This window comes from Passer montanus, unplaced genomic scaffold (genome assembly GCF_014805655.1).
Source record: "Passer montanus isolate IOZ18808 unplaced genomic scaffold, ASM1480565v1 scaffold167, whole genome shotgun sequence".
Taxonomy (NCBI): Eukaryota; Metazoa; Chordata; class Aves; order Passeriformes; family Passeridae; genus Passer; species Passer montanus.
Window position 1 is genome coordinate 443535 of NW_024363938.1, and position 26749 is coordinate 470283.

General features: G+C 46.4%; 1 protein-coding gene across 2 annotated transcripts in view; it reads left to right on the plus strand.

The window, feature by feature from the left end:
* Positions 1-9312, plus strand: part of PTEN (phosphatase and tensin homolog) — a 48202-nt gene extending 38890 nt beyond the window's left edge. For both annotated transcript variants that reach the window (XM_039703682.1, XM_039703683.1), the window contains 2 exons: positions 4280-4504; positions 5735-9312. In XM_039703682.1, coding sequence (XP_039559616.1) covers positions 4280-4504; positions 5735-5920 — 411 coding nt within the window. In that variant the 3' untranslated portion in view covers positions 5921-9312. The remainder of the gene's footprint in view (positions 1-4279; positions 4505-5734) is intronic.
* The last annotated feature ends 17437 nt before the right edge of the window (positions 9313-26749 follow it).

Sequence of the window (26749 nt, forward strand, 5' to 3'; positions counted from 1 at the left end):
ATATCAATTAAAAGTGTAATTCCTGATCCATTCTGAGCCTCAGGCTGGAGAACGGCTGTGTCTCATCTCTGGAGATGAAGAAAACTTCTTTGCCCTGGCTCTGGTTTGGTGGTCTCAGCTGAAGTGCCCCAGATTCCCTCACCTGTATTTGCTTCCAAATCTCCCAGTCCTTTGAAGAACAGCATTATCTGCAGAGCTCTCTGTAGGGAGGACCCTCCTCAATTTTGGATAAAATTATTATCCAAAAACCAGACCAAACCTGAATGAGAAAATTCAAGCACCTAACATTGCAGAATCAGTGTGAGATTTAAAGCAGCCACATGTCCTTTCTTTTAATGGCAAAAGTTAATTTAGGCAAATTCAGTGGCTTTTGGGAGCTGACCTCAGCCACAGGATCATTGGTGCCACTGGGGTGGTGGTACAGGGCTGACAGCCTTGGAAAAGTTTCATCCCTTCCATAGTTTCTGCCACCTGGCATCAGTTATGAAGTCCCCAGCTCTTGGCCTTTTCTTGTCTGATCAAGTTGTTTACTTTATCCTCAGACTATTTCTTCAGTGAGCTGTAGCTACTTCCTTTCAAGAATGAAATGCATGCCCACATGAGAACAAAATGGCTTGAGACTCATGTGCTGTGACTGTGGATGAATTTCTGATGGGTAGAAGTTTGTAATTTGGGGGATGTTTTATTGAACATGGCTTTTTCTTGTAGCTTTACTGTTCTTCCATCTTGGATGGCTGCTGTAGTTTTGCTGGGGTTTTTTGTAGTTTTTCCTCTAGTTTTGCTTCCATGGATCTCTGCAAAGCCTTTTTCTTCCAGTTATTGATGTTGACATGATAATCTGAAAGTATTTCAGAGTATCCTTAGATCACTCAGTTCAATGGGAGCCTGTTTAAAAATAATGCAGAAATCTCCTCATCTTCCTGCCTCCAGAGCCTGGGGCTCAAGGAGACCTTTTTTTGGGAGTCCTCCCAGTACAAATGAGAGGGAAATGTTGATGTGGGTTTAATTTGTGAGAGTCAGTGGTGTTTTGTGCCCAGACTCCAGCGTAGGAGGGCTGACAGCATTGTTTGAGCAGTTGCATTTCATCTCTCAAGCCTAGAGATAAGTTCTGCTGCAGAGTTCAACAAGACTTTGGGCAGTTGCTGTTAAGCAAACGCTGAGGAATGAACTCTGAAAATGTCAGAAGACTCAGTGTTGATCTGCACATGGTACAGGAAGTTCCATCAGGCAGGCCTAGGGAACAGGCTGAACCAAGAGCCCCGTTCTTGGAGAGCATCTCCAGACCCTCAGAGTGACTCTGAGTGCCTGGGGATCTCTCTGCAAAAGTTAAACTCTCAGGAGGGCTTGGGAACTCCTGATTGATGCCTTAAATCTTGGATTTGGATCCCAGTCTGCAGCTAGAGACCAGCTCTAGAGTGGAGAATGTTTTTCTGTCAGTCTGAGACACTGCACGAGGTGGGGACAAGCACTGTGTGTCAGAATTGTGGGATTAAATCAGCCTCTGTCTCATCTGATACTGCACTGGAGATTTATGGCACAGATTTGGTTATGGGAAGAAGTACATCTGTGGTTTATTTTTTTTTTTTTAAGACAGATGTCTGTGATGTAACTGGAAGTGAAGCAAAACACATTGAAAAACAGTCTCTAATACTTTTTTTTTTTCAGAAGTCTATTCATTAACTTGTGTTATGTGAGCACTTGGTCTGGTATTTTGATTTGCTATATAAAGCCTGAGTTCAGTTCATGCCTTGATTTTTAAAATTCCTATCTTTGGCCCATATTACATCATGTTTCTTCCTTGTCTCCCATTAAATATCTTGGGTCCTGATGCTTCAGCTGAATCCTCACTTGAATAATGGATTTGCTCTTCTGTGAAAACAGTGACACAGTTATCAGCCTTAAGAGCTAATTCCAAAAAACATGACCAAGTCTTCCCTCAATTTGAGTGGCCATGTCATGTTCCAAGACCCATGAACTCAGTTTATTAGGCTAATTAAGTTGTGTAGTGGGAAGGAAAGGAAAATAACTTGATGCTTTAAAAAGCTGGAAGGAGATAAAAGGAGAAATGACCAGCTCAGCTGAGTTGCATGTTTAGTTTGAGTCCCTGAAGACCTCTGCAAATTTGTCCCAAGGAACACAGATTAAAAGCTGTCTAGGGAGAGGTTTGTTGTCTGTCAGCCCCTGTCAGTGAAGCTGAGTCCCCCCAGCCCTTAAAGTGCCAACTAAATCCCCCCTGGTTCTGCACTCATGGAGCTGAAGGTGAGGCACAGCAAAACTGTGCCTTCTGCTGGCATAGATTCCCATCCAGGGGCCTCTTTTCCTCTGGCACTGGGGGTTTCAGCAGGAGAGCTGCTGCTTGTCTCGGTTCTGACCTGAGCAGGTCCTTTGCTTTGAGCAGAGTGAACCTCTCACCTCCTTGGAGTTCTTTCTGAGGGACTCTCAGTGTGGGTGAGGAGGAGCCTGGGTTGGGCCACCCTGAGCTTGTCTTCACAGGGGTTTTGTCTGCTGCCTCTTCTCTGGAGCAGACACATCAGCAGAGTGAGCCCAGGATATTCATCCTCAACTTCCACACCCAGGCAGGGCAGTTTGGAGGCTTTTCTTGGGGAAAGAGGAGGGTGTGAAATGTAGAAGCAGGGCCTGGCAAGAACCTGCCAACTGCTGCCTCCCCTGATGGGCTCCAACAAGGCTTCTTCAGAGATGGGATGGCTTGGAGGGACTCGGTGGCAGTGAGAGTCTGTTAGACTCCCCAGACAACTCATTTGCTAGATGAACTTGGTTCCCAAAGTGCTGGAGAGAGGCAAGTGGTGAAGTGGGGAACTCAACTACCAGAAGTGTTCCTGGCTGGATTTTTCATTTCTGTGCTGGGGTCTCTCAGGTGCTTACAAAAATGCAGACAAGCTGGAAGTGGTTTTGTAGGCTTTACATAAAATACTGAAAATCAGTCTGCTGACCTTTGGCAGAGAGGGACACTTGTGAATTCCCAGTATCCTGTTTAAATAAATTTTTGAGGAGGATGAGTGCGAGTTAAGTAATCCAGCTCTTCCCTGCCCTCTTTCATTGGCTCAGGAAAATGTTGTGGTATTTTGCTGGTGCCAAACTGCCTTCAGCAGGAGGCCTGCTCGTGTCACACAGACTGGAACCACTTCTGTTCCACCTCTGATTTCCCCCCTGCTTCCTTACCAGCAGAGATGAATAGGAAGATAGGGCAGGACGTGGATTTTCCAGTAAGAAATTGGAATTGGAGCTCCTTGGTAAACCAAAATATGTAAGTTAGCTCAGAAGGAGTGAGTTTGTGTTTGGTACTGTGTAATACCAAGGAATGTTAGGTTCTGCAGTGGCTTCCTTTCCCTGCAGCTTTAGCAGCAGTACTGACCATGGTGGGAGGAATTGGCCATTTGCACCCTGGATCTTGAGCCTCAAAAGGCACATCAAAGTCCAAGAGAAGATTTTGTGTGTAAAGAGCAAGTGGATGTAGCTCAGTGTCAGAGGTTTGCTGTGCCTTCAGGACTGAGCTGACCTTGGAAACAGCAGCTCAGGGCTGGCAGAGAGCTGGCTCTCCTTCAGAGAGCCTTCAGGATCTCTGATACAGGGGTGTCCTGCCCCTTGGTGCAGCTGGGGCTGTGGCAGAGCAGAATCAAACTGCTGGAGGTCATCTGGCAAGTTCTGCTTGAGCTGAACATCCTTCAGCTGCCACTGCCTCGGCTGCTCCCTAAAAACTTCCTGCTGGACAGCAGGCACTGGCTCTGCCTTCCTCTCAGTGCATGAAAGCACCTCAGCAAAGCACCCTTTACTGGTTTGTGGTTTTGCTCAATTGTAGCTATTTCTGTATAAAAAGAAGAAAAGCTTTCTGTTACAGGGGAGATTCAATATTACTCACCTCAGCTGGTTCATCTACAGAGGTTGTCTGGTTTAGGGATTGCTTGGCAAGGTGTGAGCAAAACAAATGTATTTATGCCTTGTGGTTGCAAGTTTTAGTTTATTGAATTTATTATCATCTGCTTTTATTGCAGGTATGATAGTTTTAAGCCCTGCTCTCTGAGTGACTTCTAAAAGCTTAATTGGTTAAAATTGAGCTTGATGAATGCAGATTTTTGTGTGTTGTCCAGGAGATGTGGTGAAAATGTCTTTGCATGCAATGTAACAAATGACATACTGTTGTCCAACCAAGTTTTTCCTGATATTACAAATCTGTTTTTGACCAGATGCTGATAGCAGTCTAATTAACGTGCCATTACTGAATACTAAAGCAAGCTTGTTTTCTGTGTTCTTCCTCCCCCAGGACAAAATGTTTCACTTTTGGGTAAATACATTCTTCATAGGACTGGATGAAAATTCAGACAAAGTAGAAAATGGAAGTCTAGTTGCAGATCAGGAACTTGATGGTATTTTCAGTACAGAGCGCTCAGATAATGATAAGGAATATTTAATCCTTACATTAACAAAAAACGATCTAGACAAAGCAAACAAAGACAAAGCCAACAGATATTTCTCTCCAAACTTCAAGGTCAGTATGTTTTATGTGTGAACAAAGCTGAGAAGCTGCATGATTTGTTTGTCTTGCCTTTGGAGGGACCACGTGAAATTGCTGCGTGGAAGCTGAGTTTATGTGCTGGTATTGCCATCACTTAGCAAAGCTTTGTGCTTTTATCTGCTTTTGGGGAGCTGATGCATGTTGAGAGGCTGGGGCTGAAGTCCTCAGGTTGTTCCAGGTGTTGATCAAAGCCATCAGAGGCAGGGAGAGCTGGTGACCAGGTGCCATCTCCCCTGCCTGCCTTGTGGGCTGGGCACACTGAGCTCCTGGGCTGGTTTGCAGCTGTGCCTGTTCTGTGGGAAGCAGAGAGGGCCACAAGGATGATTTGGGGTCTGGAGCATCTCTCTGATGAGGAGAAGAGCTGGGCCTCGTCAGTCTGGAGAAGGGAAGGCTGGGAGGGGATCCCATCCTTGCACACAGACATCTCCATGGGCTGGCACAGGAGGGTGCCAGGCTCTGCTCTGTCACTGTTCCAGTGACAGGATGAGGAGCAAAGGCCATAAACTGAAACACGAGTTCCACCTCAACATGAGGAAGAACTTCTATCCATGAGTGTGGAACAGCTGCCTGGGGAGGCTGTGGAGTCTCCCTCTCTGGATTCATCCCAAGCTCACCTGGAGGTGCTCCTGTGCCTGGGAGGGGCTTGGACTGGATCATATCCAGAGGTCTCTTCAAGCCCAGCTGTGCTGTGATTCTGGGAGTAGCTTACCCTGACACTTTAGCTTTGGGGAGTGTGAGCCAAGGGCAGCAGTGTTTTAAACATGCAAAAGGCATTTGTAAGGATTCCAGCATTTTGTGACTTCCTCATAAAAGATCAGCCAGAGCTCACGTGAAGGTAATGGTCATAGCTGCTTGGAGTGTTGCTTGGATCAGACTTCCCACACCAGAGTCACCCCTTAGAGAGGGTTTTGTTCATTCCTTGCACTCCTGCTGCAATCTCCTGGTGCTCTGGGAGTTGGGGAAGGCAGGAGGGTGTGCTGGGAGCACCTGAGCACTCAGCCAGGCACAATTCCTGCAGCTGGGCTGGAAAATCCTGCTGCTTTGCCAGGGGTGGTATTGAGAGGCTGGCAAACCTCTCTCTGGGGAGGGGAGCAGGGGTGTGACTCAGGGTTGCCAGGACCTGTGCTGTTAAAAACTGCTTTGTTGCCTGTGCTCGGTTGAAGTCCAGGTTCCCTTTTTAAATGTTGTTTTTTCCTTCCCCAGGTGAAGCTATTTTTCACAAAAACAGTAGAAGAGCCATCAAACCCAGAGGCTAGCAGTTCAACTTCTGTAACACCAGATGTTAGTGACAATGAACCTGATCATTATAGATACTCTGACACCACTGACTCTGATCCAGAGAATGAACCTTTTGATGAAGATCAGCATACGCAGATTACAAAAGTCTGAATATTTTTTTTATCAGAGATAAAAAAGAACCATACAAAAAAAAACCATGAAGACAGACAAACTTGAATAAACTGAAAAAAAGAAAAAGGACCTTTCTAAATGGCAAATGGACATAGTGTCAGATTACCAATTATAGGAACAATTCTTTCCTGACCAATCTCATTTTGCCCTACAAATCTACAGTGTTTGACACTTGTCCAGTCGGGGGGGTAAAAGAAAGGTTACGTAGCTCTTATGTATATAACCTTTTTGTGTCAAAGGACATTAAAACTTCAATTAGGAACTATAAACATGGCACTTTCCCATTTTATTCCAGTTTTATAAAAGTGGAGACAGACCTAATGTGTATGCGTAGGAATTTTTCCTTTTGTGTTCTGTCACCAAACGAAGTTTCAAAAACCGAAAAGAAAAAAAAAAAATTTACAGGTTCACATCCTGCCCCTTTTTTTGCACTTGTGTGGCAACAGAAAAGTCTGCAGTTGGCTAAGAGATGTTTCTAGAAGGTTTTTCCTACATTGTAATGCATGTTTTTTGGATGGGGGCTGGAAGGTGATGCTCGGAGAGGAGCGTGGCCTGTGTACCATGTCCGGCTGTTCCATGCACCTTTCCTCAGCATGCTGCCCTAATTCATCCGGGACAATGGGTGAGGAGTCGCCGCTGTCACTGCTTGTTGTTTGTGCATTTTTCATTTTTTTTAAGTGTAATGGTGCTAGAAAAGGCAGCTAGAGGGAGTGATTCTGTCTAGGGGTACAGGAATGAACCTTCACGACACCCACGAGACCCGCGCTATGAAGGGAGACAAGGAATTGGGGTCACGAAAAACAAAACAAAAAAAACCAAAAGGAAACACAGCAACAATGACTTAACCATACAAATGTGGAGGCTATCAACTAAAGTAAGAGCTTGAAACAAATGGTTACAAAATTTGACAATGATTTATTGGGAATTTTTTCTGAATTGTAATGGCTGCTCCATCTCCTGTGTAATCAAGGCCAGTGCTAAAAGTCAGATGCTCTTAGTGCAAAAACATCAGTCAACATCTTACATTTATATTAGTAGTTTTTCAATCATATTCCTGCTGTGAATACTTCATGTGCTGCCTTGCAAGCTTTTTTTTTTCCCCTCATGAATATAAAAAGATTTTGTAATGGTGCACAGGAAATGTCATTGGAGATTCTCCAGGTTAGTGTTTGTTTGGAAGATTTCTGATGCATTTATTCAATCAAACCTCTGTCAGCCGTTCCACCCCTTTGACCTTACACATTCTATTACAATGAGTTTTGCAGTTTTGCACACTTTTTTTTTTAAAAAAAAAGTCATTAACTGTTGGGGAGTTTTACTTGAATACTCATTACCTGCAATGTTTAAAAAACGGACATTACACACCAGAGACAGGAAACCAGTGTTGCAGTAAATTCTCAACGCTGTAAATGAAGATTAAAAAGCAGAACTTGTCCCAAACCCATTACTATCAAAACCAACCCCTCAAACCACCCAACAAATTGTTTTTCTAAACCAAGTGGCAGTGTTGGATTATTTGTTCCTAGGGTAGGGCTCAGAGTTGGCTTCTGGTGGACGATTGTCGTGCCCAGCCCAAGGTGGCTGCAGATCCAGCTGCTGGCACATCCAGATGTGAAGCCACTGCCCCTCTAAGGGAGCCATGAACAGCTGACCCCAAATTGATGCTTTTTTTTAGGGTCTAGTACACACATCCCCCTGGCTTAATTAACTTGGTGCTGACATGGAAGTTCATGAGCTGTGTTCTCAGCCAGAATTATGGATGGGATCTGTCAGAGCCCTGCACAGCAGCATTAATGGTTGGAATTTGAACCACACAAGGCAGGACTTCCACTAATTACAGTTGGTAAACCAAGGTGTAAAGGGCTTTTAAAGATTTTTTTTTTCCTTACCTGGTTTCTGTTGGTCAATTCTGCTCCTCAGATTCACGATTCTAACTTCTAACAAAGCTGGTAATACGTTCTGACTTACAGGTTTAATTGGACTTTAATGGATCAAGGTTCAGTGCTCATTGTGACGAGCAGGAGGTGGTTTTCCCTTGGGAACAGGAATTTTAACTCTTCCCCTTCCAATCGTGTTTTCACCCTGTCTGGTTGATAACAGTTGAAAGTTGTGTTGTGCTCAATAAAGCAAACTGCTCCTGCTTGGATAGCTTTGGGATCTTGGCAGTGCTGCGTGTCCCACTGTGGATAATCAGGATTGGATGGTGCAGCTCCAGTCGGTGACGCCGGATCGGGAATCAGGACGCAAGGATGAGCTTTTGCACTGTTATTTTTCCTTTGGAATGTGAAGGTTGGAATGAGGGTTTTGATTTTGTTTTAATTTTTTTTTTTTTAATGTTTCGACGTCTTTGAGAAGCCTTGCTTACATTTTATGGTGTAGTCATTGGAAATGGAAAAATGGCATTATATATATATATATATTATATATATAAATATATATTATACATACTCTCCTATACTTTATTTCAGTTACCACCCCCATAGAAGTTGACAAGAATTGCTATGACTGAAAGGTTTTTGAGTCCTTATTAAAACTTTATTTATGACAGTATTCATAATTAGCTTGAGCTGCATTCTGTAGGTAATCTTTCCTTGAGTTTCCAGACTGTACGCTTCAGCCTGTTGGGATGTGCAAGAGCTTACATGTCTGAAACTACTTGAAGGCATCACTTTGGTAAGAGCTTAACTGTAAGGCCCTGAAGCATCCCCTGGGCTTGGGCAGCCCCAGTGGAAATCTTTGCAGCTGTGCAAATCAGCCTCCAGATTCCTCCCCGGGCCACACGTTGTAAACTGAAAGTGGAGTTTACATGCAGCATCAAAATTAGCTTTCCAAATTCAAAAAAAAACAACAAACCAAACGAAACCACCTTCAAATAATCCAAAAAGAGGATGCTGGTGTGCAAGTTCCATGTTTAGTCCTAGCAGATGTGTGCAATATGTTAACGATGCCTGTGGTTGCCACGAAGTGCCTCGTTTACCTTCTCAATACTGTTGGAAAGTGTCGTGCATGCAGATGGATGGGGTGGGACTGTGCACTAAAAGGGGCTCCAACTGCAGCGTTTTGGCAGAGCTGCCTTTCTCTGCCACTTCAAATTTCCAGTCTGTTTTCATATAGCATATATATATATAGATACTAAAAGAAAAAAAAAATCAGTCTGTTAAGCAGCCTTACTCTGATTCAGCCTCTTCAAATACTATTGTGCTGTGCAACAGTGGCTCTGTGTGTAACTGAGAATACACAAAAACCAAGTATGACATGTACAGGATAATGCCTCATACAAATCAGATGTCCGTTTGTTATTGTGTTTAACAACCCTTTATCTCTTAGTGTTAAAACTCCACTTAAAACTGATTAAAGTCTCATTCTTGTCACTGTGTGGGTGTTTTATTGCAGTGCTCTGAGCTTGGCAAACAGCTGAGACGTTGTGCTTGTAAAGCTGTGGAATTTGGAGCGTGGTGCTTGGAGCCAAGGGTGCTCCTTGTGCATCCAGGGATTGGAAGGGAGCTGCAGCTCCAGAGGTTTGACCAGTGAAGTCCAGATGTATGCAGGGATATCAAACCCTCACTTTGGTGTCCTGGTGAGGGGCAGGGGCACCTCCTGGGGCATCAAACCACAAGGGCAGGTGCCTGTCCCCAGCGCCTGAGGAGCTGCAGGAAAGATGCAGACAGACTAATGACAAGGAAAATGGAAATGGTTTCCCACTGCCAGAGGGATACTGGGAAGAAATCCTTCCCTGTGAGAGTGGGCAGGCCCTGGCACAGAGTGCCCAGAGCAGCTGTGGCTGCCCCTGGATCCCTGGCAGTGCCCAAGGCCAGGCTGGAACAGCCTGGGACAGTGAAAGGTGTCCCTGCCCATGGCACTGGATGGGCTTTGAGGTCCCCTCCCACCCAAACCATTCTGGGATTCTCTATTTAGTCTCCAACAGAACTTATTTCAAAATACACCTTGTAAATAAGGAAATGTTGCTATCTGCTGCATAATGAGACCTGAGTCCCACTGTGAATTATTTTCCTGAAGTAGCTTTACACTGACAAGGAGGTGCATTTTTCCCTATAGAAGCACAGCATGGTTGAGGTTGGAAAGGCTCTTTGAGATCATCAAATCTGCTCTCAGGACAGGTCAAGTAGGTGATTCTGGGGTTCTTCTGGTTGTTTGGCTGTTTCCAAGCAAGATTTTAAAGTGGCACTTCAATCCTAGGTGGTGTTCCCTGTTCCCAGGATTACCCTGGGCCTGCAGGAATGTGAGAGGGATGGGGAGGTGCTCTGCTGCACCCCCAAATCGGGTGACTTCAGGTCTTCCTTTCCTTTCCTTTCCTTTCCTTTTTTCCTTTCCTTTCCTTTCCTTTCCTTTCCTTTCCTTTCCTTTCCTTTCCTTTCCTTTCCTTTCCTTTCCTTTCCTTTCCTTTCCTTTCCTTTCCACTGCTGCTAACACAGCCCTGGCCCACATTTGGCTGAGCATCTCCAAAAATCTCCAGTTCTTTTGGGACAGGGAAGGTTGGGGTGCAGTGTTGGCCAGGTGGGGCTGACCCCACAGGTGAGGGTTTACACCTCAGCACGTGGTGCTGCCCAAGCTGTCAGTGCATGTTCCTATCACTCTGGTGAGCTTTGCTTGCACCCAAAAAATGGAAGTAGGGTGGGAATGTGCAGAGGAAGGGCAGGAAGCTCAAAGGAGAGTGGTCTGAACAGGGTTCAGCGTGATGAGGAGTTGTTGTAAATGCAGAGCTCTCTCTGTGAAAGGATTCTGCTCTGGAGACAGAAGTGCTGTGCACAGAGGATTGATTATATTTGACTTTTCTTGTCCTGTTGGCTGAAAGTCCCATGGCCCAGCCCCCAGCAGCTAAATGTGGTTTCTAGGCAAAAATGCTCATTTTTTCCACTCTGGTGACCCGTGTGGTGACAGAGCTTCCCAGGGAGGTGCTGGGTGCCAGCCCAGAGGACAATCCCTGTGCTCCATCCCCACTCCTGTGCTTTCCATGTGCTCTGAGCCTCTCCCAGCCCCAGGGAGCAGCAGCTCCGTTCATTCAGCTCCCTTTCCAGGCAGCCACCAAGGGCTGGTTAATAATTAATTGTGTCTTCTTTTAAAGCTGCAGCAGAGCTATAAATTGCACTCTTTTAAGAAGGAAAGGCATCAGTAGGAGAATTTCTGAGTGTTTTTTCTGCAGTTGGTTGGCTCTGCAGTGAGTGGTGGCACCTGCCAGCAATGATGTTGGTGTCAGTCTGACCTGATTCCCTGGGGTGCCCTGGGTGCAGTGGGAGCTGGACTGAAAAAAAGAAAAGCCCAACAATCCAATCCTATAGATGGAGATTGCTCAGTGTCCTCTCAAAACCAGAACCTGAATTGCTTCTTTAGCTTCTTGTCACCCTCATTCTTTGGTGTCTTCTCAAACCCCATCTTTCCCCTGGTAATCCTGGTAATTCTGCTCCTTTTTTTTTTTTTTTTTAATTTTTCCTACACAGTCCTGTGCTAGGCAGATGAGAAAATCCCTTTATTTTGAACTGATGGACCCACTAAAATAAAAACCTTTACTTGTTTCTTTGCCTTTTCTCCCTGTTCTTTGAGACTTTTCCTAGTTGGGTTGGTTGTGTTGTTTTGTTTTTTTGTTTTTTTTTTTTAATGGCATTTCATTGTTTTTGCATTTTTCCATGTGTTTCTTCTCATTTTTTGGTGTCTTCTCAAACCCCATCTTTCCACATCTGTCCCTGGTAATTCTGCTCCTTTTTTTTTTTTTTTTTAATTTTTCCTACACAGTCCTGTGCTAGGCAGATGAGAAAATCCCTTTATTTTGAACTGATGGACCCACTAAAATAAAAACCTTTACTTGTTTCTTTGCCTTTTCTCCCTGTTCTTTGAGACTTTTCCTAGATGGGTTGGTTGTGTTGTTTTGTTTTTTTGTTTTTTTTTTTAATGGCATTTCATTGTTTTTGCATTTTTCCATGTGTTTCTTCTCATTTTCCACTTATCTTCTGTGCTTTCATACTTCTCAGTCACTGCTCTTTGTTGCCATATAGGACAGGTAATTTGGGGTTTTTTAATGGCATTTTATTGTTTTTACATTTTTCCATGTGTTTCTTCTCATTTCCACTTATCTTCTGTGCTTTCAAACTTCTCAGTCACTGCTCTTTGTTGCCATATAGGACAGGTAATTATTTTCTGCCTGGGTGTTTTTAGGGCTTTTTTTGGGGGGTTATTTGTCTGGCTGTTTTACTTTGGTTGTGGTTTCTTTTTTTTTTTTTTTTTCCTTTTTATCTACCAAGCTTTATTCTGAAGGCATAGCAAGGAGAAACACTTTTATGTTGCTTTTTTTTAAAAAATAAAATTGTTTGCCTTGGTGAGCTCCTGGTGCTCTGCACAAACCTGGATGTGTTTATCTGGTCAAATGGGAACAATGGGACTTGTGATGAGCAACCTGAATTAAAAACTTGCTAATGAGCTGCTGGGCTACACTTTCCAGCTGCAAATGTTGCTCTATGGGCTGTACTGGCTGCAGAAATATTTAAAAAAAACAGGCTTAGTGTGGTTTATTTTTACTTTTTGAGGGTTCCTGTGCTTGGTAATTTACTTTGTCTCCCATGGCTAAGCGCTGAGATAGATTCATGATTTTTCTTCATCATTTCCTGTTCATGGAGCGGTTTTAAGCTGATAAAAGGTGATATTTCAGAGGTTGAGCTTTGTGCTTTCAATTACCCTTTGTGTAATTCAGGCTGCTTCAGGCCCTACTGGTGTTTTTTTGGCCTTTGACAAAATAATTGTAGCATGAAGGTTACGTGGGGTCTGGAAGAGGCTGAGAGCAGCTGGGAAATGCTGGATTGAGGAATTCCAGCAGCCTGCACAGAGGGATCAGGGCTGCCCCATCCTCCTGTGGGCAGCAGGAAAATGGGAAGGATTCTGTCATGGAAATCTGTGCAGGAACGAGCCTTTTAAAAGAGAATTAATGAGTTTGGAGGAGAAGGCAGCAAAGGCTTTAATGTAAAGCAGGGTTTGGTAATGGGAGAGTGAAACCTCGTGGGTGGAGGCATGGAACTTGTGAGGAAAGGGGTGATGGCACATGTTTATAGAGATTTGCTGGGCTTCTGCAAGGATGGGATGGAGCAGCTGATGAGAGGTGTCTGAGAGGCAGCTGGAGGGAGGGAGATGCCTTGGAGAGGTTGGCTTGGGGATCCTTTGCTTTAAAAAGTGTTTGAAACTATGGAAACAGGAGGGCTGACAGCTCCAGACTGGAGTTGGGACTGCAACCAGCTCAGGAAAACGTTGGGATTTGCGTTGGAGGATGGTAAAGATCACGCAGCAGTGAGGGGAGACTGATAACATCCACTCAGCACACAAAAAGGAGTCATTCCCTTCCCTGCATATCAGCTCCTGGGAAGGATTTGGCTTTCCCTGAGAGCCGAGCGTGCAGGAAAGCAGCTCTGCTCTGTGGTTTTTGGGTGTTCTCAGGCCTCACTCCCAGGTGGGCACCCTTCAAAGCAGCCTGGGGAGGGCTGGGGGCTTGGAGGCTTCCTGGAGAAGCTGCAGCCCCCTGGGAAAGGGAAGGGCTGGAAGTTCCACCGAGCTGAGGAACACAGAGCTGTGATCAAAAGCCAAATAGGAAGGTTGGAATTATTTTCACCCCAGCCAGTCCATCCTCTTGGCTTGTAATTTGTCTCTTATGTGTCAAAAGGAAGGAGAAGCTTTGCACAAGAGCTCCCAGCTCACGTGTTTGTGCCTGGAAGCAGGAGAAGGGATGGCACCCAGTGTGTCTGTGTCCTTTTCTGGGGGTGGGTCTGTGCTGCAGCACTCCAGGGAATGCTCTGGCTTCCCCTGAAGGCCGAAGCGCAGAAAAAAAGATTCTGCAAGGAGCACAATTTGTCACCTTCATCTCTTTGTCAGCTCCCCCTGACAGACTTCATTCCCCAAGAGTAAGATCTGGAGAGTTCATTGAAGAGGAGCACGAGCAGAGCTGCCAAACCCTGACATCCACACAGGATAGAGCTCTACCTGTTGGACAAAAACCTGAGCTTTGGCAGAGCAACTCCTGACCAATATCTGGCAGGCAGCTGGATGCTGGGGGTGGGAGTATGAATGACCCTGAGTGTTCATGTTGTGTCCTTTGTGTCCTTGCTGAAGGTCTCAGCCTGTGGTCAGGAGCTTGCTCAGCTTTGTAAAGGTTTTCCCTCTCATGATGCATCCTCATCCCTCTTCTCCCCTGTCCCCACAGCAAAAAAACCCCTTGGGAGTGGGAAGCTTTGATCCCTTTGGTGCAGAGCAGAGCAAGGGCAGCACTCCAGGCCCCTCTGGGGAGCTGGGGTTTGGTTTTTAGGGACTCTCCCAGCAGCAGGAGGTGGATGGCTGGGCACAGCCTGAGGCAGCCCCTGGGGTGGCTCTGGGCAGGGAGAGGGAAGATGCAGCATGAGGAGGTGGATCTGCCCTGGAGTCATCCCAGCAGCCAGACAGGGGCTGAGCTCAGGGGCTGGGAAAGGAAATAATTTGGGGGGTCTGTGAAGTGCAGGGCAGTCCTCTGAGAGCAGCTGGGGGCCCTGGGGCAGCACCTACCCCCTCACCCAGGTGCTGTGGCACAAGCTGGCCAGGAAGTGCTGCCCCAAACCCCCATTTCTTTAGTTCAGATGTTTTTTCTTTTCTCTAAAAATTACACAGTGCAGCCAAGGTTGTCAAAAAGGTAAAACGTGGAGCAAAAAAAGACTCATGTACATATTTCACTATGCTGTAAAGTGTGTTCTGGGATAGTAAACAAATATCTGAGTTGTCTACAGCAGCAATTATCATTGCTCTCATTAGTATCAAGACTGTCCAGGGGTGAGCATGGCCAGGGTGCTCAAGGTGTGCTGTTGACCCAGGTTAGTGGCCATGACCTGATGTCCTCTCCTCAATATCTGCTTTTTCTTTGAAAGGTGCATTTTTCTGACAAAGCTCGTGGCCCTTTTGGGATGGAGCACAGTGCCCAGCCCGTCTGCAGCTCAGCTCCTCAGCCCATTTCCTGCAGCAGCTGCAGGGGAGCTGGGCTGCTCCTGAGTGCTGCCAGCCCCAGAGCAGTGCTCAGGGGTCACACTCCTCTGTGCTCTGTCCCTGCAGCTCCAGGTGACCCCTCTCCATCACCCAGAGGTGGCCCTGCTGCTGCTGCTTGTGTCCCTTCCTTCTGACAAAGCCCTCCTGCGGGCTGGGCTCCCCTGCACCTCTGCTTGTGGGGGCTGCAGGGATTCACTTCCAGCCTGTGCAAGTCCTCTCTCGCCTCTTCCCACGTGGGGCACGTTCTCAATGAGGAATTAAGAGACCTCAGGGAGCAGATGCAGCTCAGCGATGGAAATAGTTGCACAACAGAGCGGCTGATTAATGCCTTCTGACTTTTCCAAGAGTCAAAGTCCTGCAGACAAAGCGAGGCTGGCTTAACTGCAGGCAGGAGGAGAGGGGAGAAGTCTGGCCAAGGAGGCGTGAGGGAGGTAAAAGGAGCTGAATGTCCACACAACCACACCTGAAGGAGAACCTGAGAGGAATCAGATGGCCCACTGCTGGCTGCTTGCTTTGGGTGGTTGGTTTTGTGGTTTTATTCAGTTCAGCTGTAAAGACTTAACATGTAAAAGTAACAGTTTTGAATGTACAGCTGTGTAACTGCACAACCCTTTGGGCTTCTGGCTCACCGAAATGGCTGGAGGTGACTCTTCAGGGATGAGTAAGGGCAGGGGATGCACATCTGAGACCAGCCCTTCACCAGAGCCAGCTGCTGGCCAGGACCTCCTGAACCTGGGGTGCTTTGTGTGCTCAGCAACCTCCAAGGCACTGCTCCATGTCCCCTCAGAGTGCTGCAGAAACCCTTGGCCTCCTCTGCCTCTTGGGACAAGGGGATTGACTGGGGGAAGTGAGGGAACATCTCCTGAATTCAGCCGGCCACTCCCTGTCCTTGTGCTGCAAGAGGCAGTGGAAGGACAGCCCTTCATCATCATCATCCTCCTCCTCTTGGAGATCTCTGGCAAAGCCAGTCACTCCCTGTCCTTGTGCTGCAAGAGGACAGCCCTTCATCATCATCATCCTCCTCCTCTTGGAGATCTCTGGCAAAGCCACTCCAGGCTGAAGTCTCCAAGTTGAATGCAATACTTCAGACATCTCCAGGTTTTCTGCCATGGCAGAATCCCCCTTCCAGCAGCCAGGCTGGTTTCCCCCTGGTTCCTGTGGCTGCTGGACCTGTGCATCCCCAAGAGGTCACTCAGCTTGTCACCATCCTTGTGACACGAGTTTGGTGGTAGCACAGGCCAGGATGGCTCTCCCAGGGGTTTTGTCCCACGTGGCACAAACCCTGTGTGGGCCATGGCCAGGGGTGTCCCTGTGAGGAACCCCTGAGGGAGCTGGGGGGCTCAGCCTGGAGAAAAGGAGACTCAGGGGTGACCTTATCACTCTGTACAGCTCCTGAAGGGTGGCTGTGCTCAGCTGGGGCTGGGCTCTTCTCCAGGCAGCACTGACAGAACCAGGGGACACAGCCTCAAGCTGCACCAAGGGAAATATTGATTGGATATTAGAAAGAAAAAAGTTTTTTACAAGAAGGGTGATAAAGTTCTGGAATGGTCTGCCCAGGGAGGTGGTGCAGTCACCATCCCTGGATGTGTTTAAAACAGACTGGATGTGGCACTGGGTGCCAGGGTTTAGTTGAGGTGTTGGGGCTGGGTTGGACTCGATGATCTTGGAGGTCTCTTCCAGCCCATCCCAGTGGTTCTGTGAATTCTGTGAATTCTGTGAGTCTGTGATTCCATGACTCTGTGAGTCTGTGAATTCTGTGATTCTGTGAGTGCCCTGGCCCTCACTGCTGGAGCGTTTTCCCTCTCTGTCCCGTGTGTTGGATTTTAAATCACGAGATCAAAGTCAGCACTTTCTATCTGCAGCATCTCCAGCATGTGTTTCCTTTTTTTGAAGCCCATGAAGTAGTTTAATTGAGAGGCAGGAGCTCTTGACTGAGGATTTGGAATTAATGAGCTGCTTTAGCTGTGCTGATGCCTCACAAGGATATTTTACCTCCCGCTCCTCACCTGTTTTCTCCCTCTGCTGCATTTGGGAGGTGACCCAGGCTTTCATCATTCCTTTTGTGTGGTGTGGCACTGTGCAGGTGGCTGGGGAAGGGTAAATCCCCCCTTTAGAGGTGTCTTAAACAGGTGTGGTGTTTGTGCTCTGCTCTCAGCTGTCAGCCAAGCCCCAACGAGGATTTTTCTCTCTGTGTCCTCAGTTGCAAACAGGCTGTGCACAAGCTACAACCTCTGGACACTTTGGTCTCACCAGGGCTGCAGCTTTTCTGCTCTTCTCTTCCAGCTGCTGCCAAAAGCTGACTTTTTATCTGATCTGTGGTCTTTCACCACGAGCTGATGTGGTCCCTACTCTGATTTGTGCCTGTGCTCGGTGCAGCTGTGGTCTCCCAGAGCCCGTTCTCCTTCAGCCTTTGCAGCACCAAGAAACAAAAGCAGAGCCACTCGGTGCCACGGGTGCTGCTCTCACTCTCCTCACCTCGGTATTTATCCCTCTGGGCTTGTCATCAGCTGCACCCCTGGGATCTGACATCCCCCAGCTGGAGCTGCATCCTCAGGTTGAGCTCCAGCATCTTTTTAAAGGTTGTTTTTTTTTTCCTCTCTTTTCCCAAATAGGCAAAATATGCTGAGATTGGACAATTTCAGCCTGGAGGTGGCAGACACCTGGCTTCCATCCAAGGGCTTTCATGGCAGGAGCCAAAGCCTGAGGTTGTGCCTGTGGACATCAAACCTGTGCAGATCCACAGCAAATCCTAAATCCACAGGGAATGCCAACAGCCTGGCTCTCTCCTCCGTGGACATGCCACTTGAGCACATGGTTTGTGCTTCTTGATGTGGCAGCAAAGGCCCAAAAACAAAGCCACTTCCCACTCCTGCTGATCTCCCACCACAGGGTGGGTGCTCCCAAGGGCTGGTGTCCTTCCCATCTTCCCCTTTGCTGCTTTTCCTGCTTTTCTGATTTAGCTGGATTCCTGGTAGCTCATCATCATTAATAATTTAATGAGTTAGACCCTAAATAAGTGGCCTGAGCAGAATTTTTTTTCTCCTCTCCCTCCTGCCCTCCTCTCCATGTGACACACTGTCAATGACCCCGCTGCTTGCACAGAAAATCCCTGCTCAAATGGATGTTTTCCCATGAGAAACTGTTGCCAAATCAGTGATTTTTCCTCCCCCCCCATCAAAAGAAAAATAAATCCTGAGCTGGAAAGATTCCTCACCTGTTCAGTTCAACAGCAGTGAGTTCCTAGGCTGTGCTGTAAGATCTGCCCACAAGTCTATTGGATAGAATAAAAGATTTTTTTTCTCCCAGTGAATGGAGATACTTTCAGGAGGCATTTGGAGGCATTTTCTAGTACACTTTTTATTCCAAATTCAGCTCAGATGAGGAGGGACCAGAGTGTGCAGAGCACTGTCTCCAGCTGAAGGGCTGGGAGCTGATGCAGCAGGAGATTATTTGGGAATTAAATCCAATAGAGTGGCCTGAGGGGACCTGGTGCTGCTGGAAATCACAGGAGCTTATCCAAGCACATCTGCTCGAGCCACTCTGAGGTCTCCTGTTCAGGTTTCCAAGCCTGCTCCTGCTCTGGGGATGTGGCAGTGCTCAAAGGTGGGAGCTGTCCCCCACACCTGGCCTGGCTGCCAGGGCAGGATTTTGCTCTTTCAAAGGTGACAAATTTGTGCCATGGGCTTGTGAGGCTCTGCCCAGGGAGTGTAAATTGTGCCAGAGGTTTGCCACATTCCATTGATGAAGTTTCCAATGCAGGTCCTGAGAACCCAATCTGCCTGGAGGGATTTCAGCGTAGCTGAGGGTCGCTGAAATTTGGGATTTGCACTTCTTCTCCCTCTCAGAAAAGAGCCCAAAGGCTCCCAAAACATTGCAGATGTCTTTGAAAAACAAAGCTCCCCATTTGCCTTGATGTAACCCGAGCTCGTGTTGCTAAAGAAATTCAATTAAACTGAGAGCAACTCCTGGTGAAATTCAAATTGGGTGATCTGTGACTGACTGGAACTGAGTATGTTCAGCTGGAAGGGACCTGCAATGATCAAATTGAGTTTTGAAGCTCTCTGAAAATTTCCCTGAAAGTCTCCTCTCCACAAACCATTGAACATGGTTTCATAATTATATACAATTTTGTTCACTATTATATATAGAATCACTCTTACAGATAACCTGCACTGCATACAGTCAGGGGAAATACTGTATCAAATATTGTAACAGGAAATCAAAAATGGTGTTTTTACCTTGGTAAAAATATCAGTGTTGCTGCTTGTGCTTAGTGAAGGCTTGTGCTCTAAACAGCATCACATCTTAGCCAGGAGGTTTTTCTCTTTAAAATAAAAAAAATAAATAAATGAAGAAGTCCCCGTGGAGAGCAGCCACCCTTTCTCATGGAGCACGAGCAGAAACAGGCTCGTCACTTCTGATTTCACCCCGCAGAGTGGGAGGCAGAGAGATCCCAAACACTTTCCTGCTTCACAGGACACTGGAGCAGCTCTGGGATGTCACTGGTGTCTGTGAGACATCTCCTGACCAATGCTATTTGTCTGAATTCCCAGGAATGTGCTGCTTGTTCTTCAGAGCGGAAAAATGTTCTATTTTTGGCCATGACAACTTTTTTTTTCCTTTTTTTTTCTGGGAATCAAATGATTCAAACAAAGCATGGCAAGGGTTTGTATAGGTCTGAGTGGTGTGGGATGGGGCTGGAGCGTGGCAGAGCTTCAGGCAGGGACAGGAGGAATCTATTACTGCTCTCCTCACAGTTTAAGTGGATGGTGATGGAGACCCTGGCGTGCCAGAGTGGAGGCAGACGTGGATATGTGGGAAAATGTCTCTTGGAGGAGGAAAAAAAACCAAAAAGATCAAAACAAATGGGTAAATAAACACAGGAGCATATGTCTCAAGACTGGGGTGGGGGGAAGAAGAAAAAAAAAGAGATTGGATCAAAACTCAGCATCATTCCAGAGCCTGAGGTGGCCCTGGGTGAGCAAAGGAATTGTGGCTGCCCCTGGATCCCTGGAGGTGCCCAAGGCCAGGCTGGACAGGGCTTGCAGCACCCTGGGATAGTGGAAGGTGCAGGGGTGGAATGTTGGGTCTTCAGGGTGCATTCCAATCCAGACCATCCCGGGATTCTGTGGATCTAATTGGTTTAAAATTGCTTTAGGCTTTGCAGGTAAAATGGAGTTGGAATCTCAAGGGAAGGCCCAGCCTGGATCACCCTTTAGCAGCTGCTGGCTTAGGGAAGGATTTGGCTGATTTGGTGTTTTGCTGGTTTGCTCCCCTGATCGGTGATGCCCTGTGTTAAAGCGGTTTAGAGATGAAGCCTTTTTCTGCCCACTTTTTAAACAAAACCAGCAACTGGAGAACCTCAGGCGCGTTCGGCGTCGGCGGTGAACGAGCCCCAAAAATCCACCCTCCTCCAGAAACTGCCCCGTGCCAGCTCTGCTTTGAGAACTCTCAGAAATTCTTTGAAGTAGGGCTGAAGCAGGAAGTTAATTAGAGCTGCTTTGATATCTTCCAGCGTGTTTTAACAGCTGCTTTGGAGGCAGCTCGAGCAGCAAGAGCGTGGTTTGGTTTGTGCTCCTGAAAGTCCACGCTGCCCCTGCTGAAATTCCTCTGTGTGTCATGGCATGGCTGCTTTTTTCTTTCCTGAGAGCTCAAACTGGCTTTTACAGAGATTTGGGAAAATTAAACGGCCAAACTTTATTGATTGTGACTTGTAAAATTCTTTTTAGAGTAGTAATAATAATAATAATACTTTTTTAAAAGAAATCCCTTGGTGCTGGGGTGGTGCAGCCACAGTCTGAAATCTCCCCGTTTCTCACTTCTGTTTTCAGTTGTCTTTCTCCCAAGTCCTCCAGCAGGCTAACATTTTCCACGGCTTGTTCACATCTAAATGACTTCCCAGGATATTTTAAAGAGAAATCATTGCAGTGAAGAGGTTCAAGCTGTCTCTTCGTGGTGAGGAACCTCTAAAGAGCCCAAAAGCAGAGGTTTTGACCCTGTTGGTCCACCCTCTTGGGGGAGAATCCTCAACTGAACTCTTGCTGTGGTGAGTAATGGCTGATTGGCAATGTGCTGCTCTGTCATGGAAAATAAACATCTCTTCCAAAGGTTTTCCTCACTGCAGCTGCAACCTTTATCCTCCTTTCTTGTCTTTTGGTTGATCTTGATTCTTATGGCTTGGTTTTTCTTATGTTTGTTACCATTTTTTTTTTTTAAATAATAAAATCGTATAATCACGGGATGGTTTGGGTTGGAAGGGACCTTAAAGCTCATCCCATTCCACCCCCTACCATGGCCAGGGACACCTTTCCCTATCCCAGATTGCTTCCCTCAGTTATAGCCCACATTGGGTTTATCTTAAGCAAGGCCATATTCTTATGGCTTGGTTTTTCTTACGTTTGTTACCTTTTTTTTTTTTTTAAAATAATAAAATCGTATAATCACAGGATGGTTTGGGTTGGAAGGGACCTTAAAGCTCATCCCATTCCACCCCCTACCATGGCCAGGGACACCTTTCCCTATCCCAGATTGCTTCCCTCAGTCATAGCCCACATTGGGTTTATCTTAAGCAAGGCCAATGTCTGGGTATAGATTTTAAAAGAAAAGTCAAATTATTTTGGTGTCTGCAGAAAGCAAAACAAATAAAGCAAAATAAAACAACGGGGTTCCCAGCTTCCCACCTCTTTTAGCTCAATGCATTCTACCTAAAATTGGGGAATATACATCTGTGGGTCACAAATTGGGAATTAAATTGGGGAATGCACATCTGTAGGTAACAAATTGGGAACTAAAATTGGGGAATGCACATCTGTGAGTCACACAATGAAAGCCATGACTTGCTCCATCATGGAAGAGTGGGAGATATCCAGGCTTTCCCATTGCTCCTTGCTCTTCCTCTCTGGGCTTTGTGGGAGCTGTTAGGAGAATGTCTGGCCCAGGCTGAGCTGTAAACACAGGGCAGGCCAGTGGAGGCTGTGGATTTTTGGGTGTGTGCTGGAGTTTTCCCAGTTAGCAGTGGCAGGAGGCCCCGCAAATCTGTGGGTCACACAGTGGGAACTAAAATTGGGGAATGCACATGTGTGAGTCACACAATGAAAGCCATGACTTGCTCCATCATGGAAGAGTGGGAGATATCCAGGCTTTCCCATTGCTCCTTGCTCTTCCTCTCTGGGCTTTGTGGGAGCTGTTAGGAGAATGTCTGGCCCAGGCTGAGCTGTAAACACAGGGCAGGCCAGTGGAGGCTGTGGATTTTTGGGTGTGTGCTGGAGTTTTCCCAGTTAGCAGTGGCAGGAGGCCCTGGGCTCACAGGACCGAGGAGTGTCCCCATCCCTGGGGAGCACGAGCAGCCTCGGTGCCTTTCTCCTGGAAGTGCCTCCTGAGGTGAGGCTGGAGGACAAATCCCACCCTGTGGCACCTCTCTCTGTCCCTCTTGGATCCCTCCTGCTCATCCCTGCCCTGGGCCTGCCTCCTGCAGCCACTGCAGCAACATCTGCTCTGCCCATCAGTGCCTCTCCTCTGCTGGCCCCCAGCCCACGCCGTGCCTGCCATGGATTAAGGACAATTTCCTTCCCTGACCTGGAAGCACAGGCTGGATGGGGCTGTGGTGGAGGAGCATGGAGGGGGTGTGTGTGAATGCACAGCACAGAATCCTAGCCCTGGCAGGAGTCTTTGCTCCCTCTGAATTTGGGAACAGCTTCTGAGTAGAACTCATTTAATTCCCCTGCACCTCTGACCCCCCCAGTCCTGTTCTCTCCACACTTTTTTCCCATTCTGCTCCAGCAGCCGACCTGAAGTCGGTTAGCAGTGACTTAACTTGCCTGGAGCCACTTCAGTGAGACACAAATCCCCTCTGGAAGAGCCAGGATCTCCTGTCTGGCTGCTGGATGCAGAGCCCAGCTATTCCTGGAGCCATAAATCCTCACACCTCGTTTGTCACGGGCCAGAGCCCGGCCATGGGACTGGTGTTAATTACTTTGGGGAAATTAGGGGATCCCCAGCCATCTCCTGGGCTGGTGCAGTAACCAAAGGCATGATCAGGCAGAGGGTTTGGGGAGGAATGCATTGTCTCTCTGTGCTGCCTGCTGAAGGGTTGCTCTTGGAACAGATGCTTCTTTTGGGGGTGAAAATGGATGCTGCTCTTCCAAGTGTCCCTGGAACCTGCTGTGGATGGCTCTGGATGGGATCCAGCCGAGGCACTGCAGGGTGTGGGGGAAAAAGACAGGAAGATGAAACCCCTTGGAGCTGCTCACCTCACAGAAGTCACCACTGCTGCTTCTGCTTCTTCAAACTGCTCTTTATTACCATTAATTATGAGCTCTCTTTGTTGTGCTATTTGTATTTTTCAGGAATCTCCGCTGGTTTGTCCTGCCATGGAAAACCAATATCTGTCAGAATTTGTGAAACACTGTCTTCCTGGAAAGAGAAAGAAGTTATTAAAGTCTAACTTGTTTTTTACATAAACAATCTCTGGCACCTTCAAAAATATTTTTTCACCCAGTGCCACAGTACTGTGACCCCTTAAATCTCTAGAAAACCAGTTGTGTTTTAAATTAACCAGTTAAATTAAGTTAACCAGTTGTGGTTTTAAAATAATTGAGGATTTTTGGCACATCCCCCATGAGGGGAGAGAACAAGAAGGAGTAATCTGGTGAAGTGTCCAGTGCAGGAGAGGATGGGGCTCTGAATCAGGGAATAATTTAGGTCAGGAGAGCCTGCTGGGGGTCTCTAGTCCAGCTTTACCCAATGCCATGCCAGCTGTGAAGCTTCGTGGCGCCAGTGCTGCAAGGATGTGCTCTCTTGGGATTATTTGGGTCAGGAGGGATGGTTTTCCTGGGATTATTTGGGTCAGGAAGGATGGTTTCCTTGGGATTATTTGGGTCAGGTGGGATGCTTTTTTGGGATTTTTGGGTCAGGAGGGATGATTTTTTTGGGATTATTGGGGTCAGGTGGCATGGCTTTCATGGGATTATTTGGTTCAGGTGGGTTGGTTTTCCTGGGATTATTGGAGTGAGGTGGGATGGTTTTCCTGGGATCATTGGGTCAGGTGGGATGTTTTTTTGGGATTATTTGGTTCAGATGGGATGGCTTTCCTGGGATTATTGGGGCCAGGAGGGATGGTTTTCCTGGGATTATTGGGGTGAGGTGGGATGGCTTTCCTGGGATGTCCCACTGCCAAATTCAAAGCCCTGCCTAGAAAGGCACTTGGCCTTCAGGATTCTGCTTCTTGCAAATAGTGCCTGTCACCAAACCACTGGAAATGTGGAGAAGGAAGGGAGAATTGCCTCTCCAATGCCTGCAGGTCAATGTCCTTCCAGGAAAATAAAAAAAAAAAAAAAAAAAAAAAAGGGAGGCTGGAAATTTGGCTCAGGCTCGAGAACAAACATGAAACCTCCCCTAAATTGCCATCTGCAGGAGAGGGACAGGGGAGAGCGTGTTTACCATGGCAGGCTCCAGGGTGATGCAGGCTGTCAGAATTATAAAATATTCTTGGAATTGGTAAATGTTATAGACAGCAATTCCACCTCGGAAAGCCTCCCAGTGCAAATGAAATCCATGACAGGAGGGCTCGGCACCAAATGAATCTGGGCACTGCTGTAGGAATTAGCTGCTCTTTGGTCCCAGCTCCTGGGGAACTGCTCGAGGACATTCCAGTGGAAGGTCCAAGCCTGGTCAGGAAGGCTGTGCTGGCAGAAAGAGCTGGGCTGGTGTGGAGGGGAAGACAAGAGGGTTTGATTTGCCTTCAAAATGGAAACCACAGCAGGCCTTGAAACAGCCTGCAGGGGATGGAAATAGAAACAAGGAGCGCTGGATGGCTGTGGGAGAGAGAAACCTTAGGAGAGAAACTGCTTTGGGATTTTGGGAATTAGGCATTGTTCCCTGGCAGGGTGGGCACAGGGTGCCCAGAGAAACTGCCTGGATCCCTGGCAGTGCCCAAGGCCAGGCTGGACAGGGCTTGGAGCAGCCTGGGATAGTGGAAATTGTCCCTGACATGCCACGGGGTGGCACTGGATGGGCTTGAAGGTCCCTTCCAGTTTAAACATTCTGTGGGATAAATTGACCAGGAAGGTGTTGGAGGCTCTTGAAGTGAGCAAAATCTCCTTTGGGACGCCGTGGGGGAGAGGCCTGGTGGGCAAACGCTGCGATGGCCTCCCATGTCACTGCTTGAATGGAAACCAGCCAAAATAACACCTCAGGCTTCTGGACAAGGAGCTGCTGGCAGCTTTGGAGAAGGCTGAGGAGCTTTTGGAGAGAGATGGTGGCAGCTCAGAGAGGCTGAATCTCTCTTTTCTAGTCCCAGGTAATAACAAGCTCAAGATGGAGGCTGAGCTGAGGCCTGGCAGCACTGAGGGGAAACATTAATCCCAGGAAAACACCTTGTCCAGCCCTTTCTGCTCAGGACTGGCAGGTCTAAAACACTGAATCCCATGCAGATGAGATGTTTGGCACCTCTCAAGGTCCTATTTCTGTCCTTCAAGACAGACTGAACGTGACACATCTAAAAGTGTGCGAGGCACACGTCAACAGGCTGGGAATTGGCTGCTGGGTCTGGCCATCCCTCCAATTGAAAACTGTCCCAGGATGTGATTCCCACAGCCAGGGTCTGCTCTGGATCGTTTTGGCCATATGCTCTTTTTTATTAAAAAGAAATATTAAAAAAATTAAAATTGTTGGTGGTATCAGCGGTTATAGAGGGGAAAAGCCATGGTTGTCATGTTTTCATGGATGTTCTTTGTGCTGCTGAGCTTTTCCCAGTCCCTGGGTGTTTCCTGGTCCCAGCCCCATGGCAGAAGTGCTGCTGGTGTCCAGACCTCACAGGTTCTTGGCCATCCTGTTGTACAACTGGTGGTGGTTGTTGCTGCTTCTGTTTTACCACACCATGGCAAAAAGTCCTCTGGAAACTGAGAGGGGAGAAGAAAAAAAAAAAAGCTTCATGGAAGTGGTCATGTAAATAAGAGGTTGCCTGATAAAATCAAGATATTTTTAAATTAAGTGCTTACAATTTATTTAACATTAATTAATATAATATTTAAATATATAAAATATTTATATTAATATCAATAACAGTATATTATATTAATTATAGTATGTATTGTATATATCATATATCATATATTATATATTATATATTATATATTATATATTATATATTATATATTTCATTATATATATCATTATATATACTATAATTTACACTAAATTTACATTGATGATAATTTATTTAATATTTAATTAATTAAGCAGGGAAAAAGGAAGAGTTCCTGTGGTGGGATGGGTGCCCTCAGCTGAACTTCCACCTGGGTTTTGTTTAAGCCTTATCCCACCCTCACAGCAGCTTTAAATGGACACTGAATGAGCCTTTTTGGGTTGGCCAATGTGGAGCAACATAAAAAACATTTTTAAAAATTGTTAAAAATTGCCCATCATTATAAACAAAACTATAATAATATTTTCAAACCCTAAAGCCCTACAAAACAAGTTACATCAAATTTATTTCTACCTCAACTTAGCTCAAACATAACATTAAAACAATTAAACCAATTAAAATATTAACTAAATTAAAAAATCAATGCTACTTCCATTACAATTAAGTACATAATAACAAATGTTAATGCTATCAAACATTCAAACAAAACTATCAGAAAACTAAGCTATCAAACTGCACTAACAAACAGAAACTATCAAAACTATTTGTTTTGATATCAACTATCAAAACAAAACCACCAACAAATTTCTTTTGCCAACACATAACTATAAAAACTTTAAAAAATTATATTACATTAAAATAATATATATTATATTATATTATAT